This window comes from Drosophila rhopaloa, unplaced genomic scaffold (genome assembly GCF_018152115.1).
Source record: "Drosophila rhopaloa isolate 14029-0021.01 unplaced genomic scaffold, ASM1815211v1 contig_155, whole genome shotgun sequence".
NCBI classification, from domain to species: domain Eukaryota; kingdom Metazoa; phylum Arthropoda; class Insecta; order Diptera; family Drosophilidae; genus Drosophila; species Drosophila rhopaloa.
This window is the reverse complement of record NW_025335034.1, coordinates 2484717-2495469: the sequence shown is the minus strand read 5'-3', so window position 1 is coordinate 2495469 and position 10753 is coordinate 2484717. Positions and strand designations below refer to the sequence as shown.

General features: G+C 39.6%; 2 protein-coding genes across 3 annotated transcripts; both read left to right on the top strand.

The window, feature by feature from the left end:
* Window positions 1-3312: 3312 nt before the first annotated feature.
* LOC108038111 lies at window positions 3313-5020 on the top strand. Its single transcript, XM_044457056.1, has 2 exons — window positions 3313-3839; window positions 4310-5020. The coding sequence occupies exons 1-2, from the start codon at window positions 3398-3400 to the stop codon at window positions 4762-4764; spliced, it is 897 nt and encodes a 298-aa protein (XP_044312991.1). The 5' UTR covers window positions 3313-3397; the 3' UTR covers window positions 4765-5020.
* Window positions 5021-7868: 2848 nt separating this feature from the next.
* Window positions 7869-9799, top strand: LOC108038114. 2 transcript variants are annotated; one of them, XM_017114832.2, is made up of 4 exons: window positions 7869-8159; window positions 8510-8759; window positions 8865-9046; window positions 9399-9799. In XM_017114832.2, exons 1-4 carry the CDS (start codon window positions 7959-7961, stop codon window positions 9537-9539), a joined length of 774 nt encoding a protein of 257 aa, XP_016970321.1. In that variant the 5' UTR covers window positions 7869-7958; the 3' UTR covers window positions 9540-9799. The 2 variants fall into 2 exon arrangements, with proteins under 2 accessions (XP_016970321.1, XP_016970320.1); XM_017114831.2 differs by having other exon boundaries at window positions 7870-8159; window positions 8510-8786.
* The last annotated feature ends 954 nt before the right edge of the window (window positions 9800-10753 follow it).

Below are 10753 nucleotides of genomic sequence, written 5' to 3'. Positions count from 1 at the left end.
TTTCTGCTGCCTGGCTATAGATTCAATGCTGCTAATCCAAGGCAAGCTGCATGTATATTTAAACAGGCTACATTACGAACCCACATGCTGGGAAATCACTTACTCAGACCAGCAGATTCAATAATAACACGATTTCTTTGCATAAATCAGGGCGCCTTTGGCCCAGCAGGAATGACGTGCCAATATGTCGCTTAATTGTCGTTGGCAAACAGTCGGAATGGAAAGGAACCTATTTGCATAAATATATTTATTAGGCAGTGTATTGGCGTAATGGGCGACTTTGATGTCTCCATGACGAGCACGAACTCATCTGAAATTAATATTTATGTAAATTCCAGGCACAATTAACACGCAAATGGTAAGGCTTTCACTTTTCTTCCAGCACAAAAATTCCTTATTGCCCAAACAGAAAACAAAGGCAAAATAAAATCAGAAAAAAATATTCAAAAAAAAATTACAACAAAAAACGGAAGCGTAAGTAAGACATTAAGATTCGTGGGCCCAGCCAACTGCACTGACATCAAAACACCGATTGCCAAATTGGCAGCTCATTAAATGCCAAAGAGGCCCAAGTACTTCGACACGAGGGCCCAACGCTGTCGTTGTAATTTCCACGGACTTGGCTCATTTGTTGCCTTCGTAAATATTTCCGCTATCCGAACAATTTTTAATGAAATCAAGTTTCAATTTCCAAACGCTGTTAATTAGTGTAAGGATTTTATAAAATTCCAGCTATCGTTGACCTGCTTTAAATAAAATACAAGGAGAAAAACTCATTGAGACGGAAATTGATTGAGATTGCTTTTCTATTTGTTATATTATTTTAAAACCTTTTAAGACAACAAGAAAATATTTATTATACCCGTTACTCGTAGAGTAAAAGGGTATATTGTATTCGTGCAAAAGTATGTAACAGCTAGAAGGAAGCGTTTCCGACCCTATAAAGTATATATATTCTTGATCAGGATCACTAGCCGAGTCGATCTAGCCATGTCCGTCTGTCCGTCTGTCTGTCCGTCTGTCTGTCTGTCTGTCTGTCTGTCCGTATGAACGCTGAGATCTCGGAAACTATAAAAGCTAGAAGATTGGCATTTTGTCATGTAGATTTTAGAAGTTCCTACGCAGCGCAAGTTTGTTTCAAAATGGTGCCACGCCCCCTTTAACGCCCACAATCGCTTATATACGATTTTAAAAATTTAAATATTTCGGAAAAGTAAAAATGCAGTTTTATTGTGTTTATCAATACCTATCGAAATGTAGAAGAAATTTTTCAAATCGGACCATTCGTTAAAAAGTTATGCGTGATCAAAGTTTTTATCTCCATCTCCCTCGCACTCCCTTTACCTGAGTAACGGGTATCTGATAGTCGGGGCACCCGACTATAGCGTTCTCTCTTGTTTTCTCTTAGATTTGATACTGTTTGGACAAAATTTTAATTGGAAATTAACAAAAGCTGCGTTTCAACAACAAATGAAAGATTTATCGATGTCGTCAAGTTTTACACTCAAAAAAATGATTTGCCAAGTTATGGCGGAACAAGGAAAAAAATTAAAATATGGACTTTGAAATTCCCGTTTTAAATAATCCTTATTTAATTAATTTTTAACTGTACTTATAGCTATTAGGTTTCCAAATATCAGCATAAATATCTTTAAACACTTTGCGATTTTTTTTAAAATTTTATTCTGATGCTTAAAATTAAGTTCGAGTCGATAGCCAAATGTCAGTTATAAAAGTAAGAACGGCCAGGAGCGAAGGACTAGCTGCCCAAAAACATATTTAAAACCTTATGGCAATCGAGAAAAATCTGGATAACTTTCATATTTTGTATCTTTAAATATTAAATATTTCTTTAAATATTAAACAGGTCAAAAAGTGTATTGATTAAATAAACTGTTGGTCGTCGTTCTTGGAGTTTTTATTCTTTAAATAGCGGTCTACACCAGTTGTCAGGAAAAATCATAAGATAACAAATTGGTTATCTTAATAAGCCGGTAAAAATATTTGAACGATCTGTTACTATACATTCGTGTGTATAAATCTAAATAAACATAAAACAAGAAATAAATTTGGTTTAGCTGTATTAACTAATCTTATTAATTGTTTCAACCTCCGGGAGTTATTGGTAGACATTGTCATAAAAGTTATTAAGTAACAATTATAGGGAACTTTTTTTTTATTTAAAAACTATTAACTTTCATACCTAAACGCATACCGAACTCAAGACAGAGTTACTCAAAGGTTTTGATAAATTTATTTATATTAGAACATCGACCCTATTTGATTCCTATATATATGTACATAGATATACAATGTGGTACTCCATAGTTATGAGGATAAGGAATATGCCATAAAATGTTTAAAATACAATAATTGTACTAATTTTAATTTTTAATAGCTTACCTTAAAACCTTGTTTTTTACGGAGGCTAACAAGCTCCTATCTAAAGAAAATAAAAAAACGACTAACTTGTATCACTTATCGAAAAATGAATTACAGATAATTTTTGGTAAACGGCTAACTAGGATCGTATTATTTTTATTATAATTGACTGACATCTTATAAGACGTTCTGGTAACGAAAAAAAAGTATATTTTTCCGAAATGTAAATGTACATAACCCCCACCTCCACGATAAGCAAAATAAATTCTTGGTAAAGTGTTATTAACGGTGTCTTTGATGTTCTTCATATTAGCTCAGATACAAATTGGTTATTAAAAAGAATTCAAAGCGACTCGCTTCACAAAAGAGAACCAAATGTATTTCATCTGCTTCAGTGGTCAGCAGGTGCAATTGATTGCCCATGCTGCGGGCAACCAATCTGGGCAACTGGCGAAGAAACGAGCGCTGGGAGAGTCGTGCCGTATTCTAATTTGATTTCCAGGCACGCACCTCGGATTGCTGGGCACTTGATTTTACGATTTTACGAACGGAGTCCCCGGCCGTCGATGCAGAAGAAGCCATCAAATAACTTTCAATTATGTGCGGCATATTATGGAGGGTATTATGCGGGAAATCGTCGCGATGAATTCCTCCGACAAAGAGAACAGCGTGCCCATAAAACGTTCGCCTGACCCAATGGACTATAATCTAGGAATAGAATCAGAAGCCAGAAGCCGTTAAGGCCATACTCGCCCAAAGGTGAAACTCAGGTGGTCAACTTGCGCTTTCCATGACTTTGACAACAAAGCGAAATGGTCGCTAAAGCTGGAGCCCAAAGCGGCGTGGAAAAAGAGCCCCGTGCGTAGCTGGCATACGCAATTCAATTAGCAAAGTACCGCCGTATAAAAACCAAGCGGTGCCCGTGCGACATTTGCATAACCCGCTGAGTGGCCAACGCGTGCGCACCACCGAACCAGGAGAGAGTTCAGAGAGGGATCCACAAACCACCGCAAGGATGAAGAGCACCGCCGCCTGTCTGATAGTCGCCCTTGCGGCTCTGTCCGCCGCCCACTCGGCGCCCACCGAAGGTCACCGAGCCCCGCAGAGCGCCACCCAGCTGGCCCTGGACATGTACCACGGATGCCTGAAGGACCTCAGTGTGTCGTGTGTGCGCCCCAAGGCCCTGCAGTGGTTCAACTCGGCCCTCCAGCAGCCGGAGGTGCGTCTCACCGAGCGCCTGTCCATCGTCCGCACCTCGGAGAAGGCCGAGTCCCGCTCGCTGAATCCGGAGGAGCGCCTCTTCGACGACATCGACGGCTACCTGGGCAGCCACTCTCTGAGGATCCAGGCGCCCGAGTACTTCCGCAGCTCGGAGGCCCGCGCCCTGGTGCCCGACTTCCTCATGGCGAATCCCCTCACCCAGGGCGGAGTGATTCCCCTGGCAGCAGCCAGCGAAGGTGCGTACAGAATAATGTAGTCTCGATAGCAAAAATACCTCTGAAAAACTAAAGTCTTACTAAAGTGGTCATCAAAAAAAGGGCCTTCAAAAGGGATCGTCTTTAATCAAATTCCATGAATTTGTCTTACATATTGAAGCTCTCCAAACATTATAAGTAAAATCGAAAAAAATCTAAGTTTATGGCTTGGTTTTGAGTTTTGCTTTAAATCTTAAAAAACAAAAAATTATTTTTTTTGCTATTAGTGTATTTATTTAAATTTAAATGTTGCCAGGACCAAACAAGAGAAACGATTTACACACTTAACGAAATAGCTTATATTCCACATAATATATATAAATTTGAGATTAATGAGAATCAGATGACTAAATCTTAGATAAATAATTGAATTGCATTTAAGATTTGTGAATGTATACTGTATGGAAAACCGAAAACCATTTATAAAACCTAATTTCAAACCCTATTTCCAGGACGCGGCATGATCCGTAAGGCAATCCTACCCTTCCTGCTGGGTCTGAAACTGAAGACCACCGTCCTGGTGCCCCTGGCTTTGGGACTCATCGCCCTGAAGACCTGGAAGGCCATGACTTTGGGTCTGCTTTCGTTGGTATTGTCTGGCGCTCTGGTTATTTTCAAGATTGCCAAGCCCAAGATCGTCAACTACGAGGTCGTGCATTATCCCCACCATGTGGATCACGTAGTGCCGCACCACATCGAGCATGTGGTTCCTCACCACATCGAGCACATTGTGCCGCACCACATCGATCACCACCTGGAGCACCACATCGATCACCATGTGGATCTGCCCGTGGAGCACATCGAGCATCTGGAGCATCCCTCGCCCGCCTGGGATCCTCATGCTTGGGCCCGATCCTCGCAGGAGCCGCAGGATGCCCAGGACTTGGCCTACGCGGGCCAGAAGTGAGCCTGGGACTAGAAACCAAAACCCCTTTTACGAAAATTGGCCAAACTGCAACCTTATTTATTTCGCTCTAAGTTAAGTAGTTGAAACGCACGGCTCTCGGCGTATATGTTTATTTATTTATTTATTGAGAAGTGTACAAAGCAAAAATCCATAAAAAAGAACAGAACCCCAAGGGTGTTTTTAAAGGTACTAAGTGGGAATTAGCTCTGGTATCTTTTTGTGTAAATATTTCTGCAATAAAAACATGCAAAAATGATGTGCCAAATTGAAAACTTTTTTAGGAGTTGGAACCCCAAAGTGAAACGGGTAATTAACCCGAAAACTTTTCAAATGCGCGGAGTTCCCTTTTAGAGAGATCCGTTGATGGTTGCCTAGGAGATGAATACCACAGAATAATGAGCCCAACTTCTGGCCAAAGTGCATGATAAAAATGCCAATGAGCACTCATGTTAAATTCAACAGACTTTCAAGGAGGTGAAACCAGCGATAAAAAAAAAACAACGAAGAACCCTTTAATGGAATGCACAAATTGTACATGCGAGAAATAAAATGCTTCTCTATACTGCAAATACCTTAGGTACTAGAAAGGAAAGGGGGTTCAGGTGTTAGAATTATGTCTTTTTATATCATTTTATTCGAGCTATGACTATAAATAAGTAACTCTCTTAAACGTACAAAAATATTTCAGGTAAAACATAAGGTGAAAGGTAAGACATAACAAAAAAAATATTATTTTATTAATTTAGTTTTTATTATTAATTAGGTATTAATGTTATGCTATTAATAAAAATAAAATTACTGTGTTTAATGGCATTTGTGTTTAATGGCATATCAACATATTTTTAGCATACTTTCAGGAGATTCTATCGCCACTGGGTAAAAAAAAAATTTAAAAGCCAAATGGAACAATTTATATATTGCATTCTTTTCTTACTTTCTGTCCAACCCAGAGAGAAAATCAATGGCCGGTGGTGCGGTCATATCAATTGCCAATAGCCACCCAACAAAACCACCGCACCACCTGGCGCAGGTGGGTTGGAAAGCTGCCCCAAACACACACCTCTTAGCTATAATGTCGGTGGCGACGGCGTGAAAAAATGCAAAATGGCAGTGGCGCCAACAAAAAAGAACGTGAATTTCACAGCAGAAAACCTGAAATTGAAAAACAATAACACCATTGAGCGACGACACTTCATTTATATTTAACGGCATGCACTTGGCCGCCATCGCTCGGCCATCGTTTCTACGCAACAATTTGGAATATGAAAAAGTTTTCCAATTTCATTGGCTCGAAAAAGAAATGCGACCGGAATGGCAAATTGTCCGCCAATGAAATGGTGAAACTTTTGACCAAACGACACAATCGAAAACTGAAAAATGGCAGAGAAACACTGTCAAATCAATTTTCATGGCGAACAACGGGTAATCAATGCACGAGATTCATATTTTACCCGTATTTCGAAATTCAGCGCATGACTTTGATTAAACGGCGAAGCGGAGGTGGACATGTCACTTTCGCTTTCGCTAAGGAAAAACACTTTCTATTCATTGACATTTAGGCGGTCACTCTTTTTGGCCACCGACCAACCAAAGTCCATTGAGCCGTTTCCATATTCCTTGCCCAATTAATAATTATTATTATGATTTGAGTGCGGTAATTAGTTTGCGCAATTTGGCGTGCCCGGCTGTATAAAATTATGTGTTGCGATACTTAAACTGCTAGTTTTCTGTGGCCAATAAACGGTTTATGACCACAGGAGGTCCCTGGGATTTCCTCCCACTATAATGTTATGATTATTAATTACGAAAAAAAATATTTTTTATTATGGCCAATTAAAACTTTTTAAAGGCCTGCTAATCGATTTTCAGTTTGAAAAGAGCCAGGAGGTACACCTGTTTAATACCTAAGAGTAAAAACAAGAAAAGAGGAGAGAAGAAATATGGTTATTACAAACTTTTTTTCATACTTCGTAACTTTATATGCCCTATTTATTCTCTATTCCCTTTTCCCTTAGGAAATTCTTAATAAACAAAGTGAAAAATTCTGCTTGCAACTGAGTTTCTTAAATTAGTTCTTCCTAGTCATTAGGGTGCGTTAAGTTTACTTCGGGTCAAAAAGTTAAACAAGGTCTTGTATTCCTTTGTTTTGGAATAACAAGAAGCATCCCAAATATTCTAACTAATTACCAAAAGTAAGTGGGGGAAAATTTATTGTCACCAAATTCAATCAGTAAATGGTCCCCAACTTTGCTTCCTCGATGGCACTTCATAATCTAGGAGCAGACTGTTGATTGGCATTCCTACAGTTAGAAAAAAATTGTGAACCGGTTTTCAAATAAACTTTATAAACTTAATTTGGGAAATATTTATAAGATAAATATTTTATTTATTTATTATTATCGACAATTTAACATAGTATTGTCCTTTCTTTAATAATTATTATTGGAATTTCATACTTTATTTATTGTAAATTACAAAAGCAAGACAACTTAAAATACAAGAGAGATTCAAAATAATTTTCTACGTAAAGAGTCTTATTCATTTTATCTAATCTTACTTAAAAAATGGTCCGATGTAAAAAATGTTTCAATATCTATTATGTAATGTTAGTATTTTAAGCTTATTTAGGTTGGGAGCTTGAAAGGTTTTATGTTTCATCAATATTCCTGAGCACTTGTTGTTCCCAAAATTTTGACCTTCATACACTCCTATAAGCATACATACAAACGGACATGGCCGTATTTACAAATAATTGAATAAATTATTTATCAACCTTTCCAGAAATAAAAAAAGTTAAAAAGAACCAAAATTTCATAGCAAAAGGCCATATGTCAGCTTGTTTTGTTAAATAATTTTAAGTGCAGCCATCCACCCACATAGAAAACTCTTGGATGCGACCGGCACGCGTTCGAAATAAAGCCACATTAAGCATACGACACGTGGTGCGCCGAGGCACGCACACAGGCAAGAATAACAAAGTTGGAGCGGCTCTGTCGCCGTACGTTTCATTCATGTCTTCTCCGGCCATTTCTTTCGCCCAGCCATTCGGCAGCGAACGAGTTAAAGATCCAGTGAGTATAAAAAACGTGAACAATAGAAAAACGATTATTAAACGCAATTGTGCCAGCACAGAGGCGAGTTGTGTGTTAACCAGCGGCGAGCGACGAACCTGAACAAACAGCATAAACAGCAAAATGGCCAAGTTGCTCCTTGTGATTGTCGGTGTGGCGGCCCTTGTGGCAGTGGGACAGGCGGCAGGTGGCTCCACGGAGCAGCTGCAGCGACTCATCGCCGAGGAGCAGTCCAAGTGCGCCAGCGGCCAAGACTCGATGGCCTGCATCAAAGAGCGGGCCATGCGGTTCGTGGACAATGTGATGAGCAAAGACAGCTACCAGGTGAGCTTACATTGGAGATAAGATAGGTTTCTGAATAGAAAAAGTACATTTCAACCAGCTTTAAACCCTTATTGCGTTGTTTATTCTCTGCATGTTAAGATGGACATTTTGATTTTAGCTATGTTATAATAAGGAGATTATTTACTGTACATGTTTATTTCATTTAAAAATTTAATAATTCACAAGTAAAATACATAGCTAAAATCATTATGGAAATGATCTTTTTCACTTAAAATCATATAGGAAATTAAACATCTTCCAAATTCATAAAATCTGAGGAAAAAACCATAAAATCTTGCCGAACTTTAAATTTGGTGATTTTGTAAATTAAACTTATAATGTGTGAATAGGTTTCCAACCTGGAGGTGCGCTCCAATGGCCAGAAGACCACCCCGATCAGCGAGGCTCGTGCCAGCAGTGCCGATGGATTCGTGGATGCCATTGAGAACTACATCCGGGGACACGATGTCAGCATGGACTTGCCCTTGGCCGACGCCAAGGTCACCGTCTCGGCCCGCAATCTTGCGAGCAACCAGCTGAGCCTGAACCTCCAGCTGAATGGCGACGAAGGCGATGAGGGCACCGATGTCGAAGCCAGGGGTAAGAAGGGCAACATCTTCAAGAAGGGTGGGTTCACTTTCCGCATGCCTTTTGCCACACCGATTGGTTAGCACCTACTGACCCGCAAAACTCTAAAAATTACAGGCAAGAAGCATCGTCTCCGCAAGCTGGCCATGCCCATCCTGGTGCTCATCCTGCTGAAGGCCATCACAGTGATCCCCATGGCCATTGGCATTCTGAAGATCAAGGCTTTCAATGCCCTGGCTCTGGGCTTCTTCTCCTTCATTGTCTCGGTTGGTTTGGCCATTTTCCAATTGTGCAAAAAGGTAAGCCGACCAGGATATTAAAACCGATCTCCAATTGTCTTCTAGGCATTCGCTGGATGTGGTAATTAGTATGCGTTTTGTGTGTTGGGATGATGTTGGGCGTGGAGTTCGAAGTTCGAGGCAAGCTTTATTGCAATTAAGTGTCATATGTAGTGCATGTATGTATAAGAAGTCTAGAGGGCGGCAGCAGCAGGGTAAGTCGAGCCAGAACCCTCGCCCACACTCTCCCGCTTCCCAACTAAACCACAAAACTGACTACCCAACCAACACTAGCATTTCGAATATTTATGATGAACGTCAAGTCAAAATCTGATTTTCAAATTCAATATTTTCCCCATTGTTCTGCCCTTAGATTGCGCATGATCATCATCACACCGCCCACATCACCGCCCATGGTCCTTGGGACGGTCGCACCTTCGGCTCTGTTCCTGCCCCCGTTGTGGAGCAGCCCCAGAAGTTGGCCCAAACCCTGGCCTATCAGGCCTACGCCTAAGCCTCAAATACAAATCCCGGAAAACCAAGCGGAGCAGAGCAGTTTGAAGCCAACAGGTGGTCTCAAAAGCACAAAATTATTTGTTAATTGTTAGAAATGTTCTGTCACTTTGGGCCATTTTCCATCTTAACTGCGCTGCTCACTTCATTAGACTTTATTTATAATATTTATTAACTATTTATTGAAAACAAGAGATTAAGAAAACAGAGAAGCAAAGCACCAAAATAAAGTAGCAAAATAAATGCCTTGAATATGCTAAACTCGATATCATTTACTAAAGAACCTGGGCGGAGGTCAACATTTAAGTCCAGATTAAAGATTAACCCACGGCGTTTGACCAAAAACAGCCTGTGGTTAAGACCGCAACGGTTGTATGCTTAGGCCAGCAGGCCTAATTAACATTTCCACCCTCTGGCGATGTTCCCAGAGTCTCGGCCAATTTCACTTGGCATACAATATGTATAAGCCATCGCCGGCACAGCAATTGTGTCCTAATTAGCCAAATTTAATCCATTGCAAGCGCCGACCCTCGGCAGCAAATCTAATTAAATATTCCACTCAAGTCGCTTTTAAGGCCCGACTGGAAGAGTCGATTAAATTGATTAACTGCTCATAATTTAAAAATTTAAATTTCCTCTTTTCACTTGTGCGAAAGTTGCCAAGCGTCAGAGAGTGAAAGTCTTTTTCAAATTTTTTTCAACAGAAAAGAAGGCCAATAGATCAGGACCTTTTTTTTCTGCGAATGCCGTTAACTAAGGCATATAGATCGCTGTAGACACAAATCGATAAGTGTCCCAAATGAAAACGGGAAAATAAATTAAAAATAGAAGCTATAAAATATTTATAAATCATGAAAGCAAGACTCAGTTTTGATTACGTTCAAACGTGTAAGGTCTTTGCCGGAACTCGCAAAAATATTTGCTTTCGGAACCATCTTTTCGATTTCAACGAATTCGTAGTGATGGGCTTCTGAAAAAGTAGTAATTGGCTTAACTTAAATGTTTTTAAATTACAAAAATCGCTTAGGCCAAATATAAAAAAATATCAGACATCCTTTTGCAATGGTTATAAATTGCGTTAAAATCTGAAAATTTTAAATGAATTGGAAATTTAAAAAAAAAAACACCAGCACTTTCTATTGAAAACAAAATCTTTCAACAATTTTCTTGCACTCCAATCAACTTATTTTGTAAAGCTTTATTATTTTATGTTCA

Coding starts and splice junctions, on each gene's coding strand:
- LOC108038111 (XM_044457056.1), top strand. CDS start 3,398: ATGAAGAGCACCGCCGCCTGTCTGATAGTCGCCCTTGCGGCTCTGTCC. Junction 3,840..4,309: donor CCTGGCAGCAGCCAGCGAAG/GTGCGTACAGAA, acceptor CCCTATTTCCAG/GACGCGGCATGATCCGTAAG.
- LOC108038114 (XM_017114831.2), top strand. CDS start 7,959: ATGGCCAAGTTGCTCCTTGTGATTGTCGGTGTGGCGGCCCTTGTGGCA. Junction 8,160..8,509: donor TGAGCAAAGACAGCTACCAG/GTGAGCTTACAT, acceptor ATGTGTGAATAG/GTTTCCAACCTGGAGGTGCG. Junction 8,787..8,864: donor GGGCAACATCTTCAAGAAGG/GTGGGTTCACTT, acceptor TAAAAATTACAG/GCAAGAAGCATCGTCTCCGC.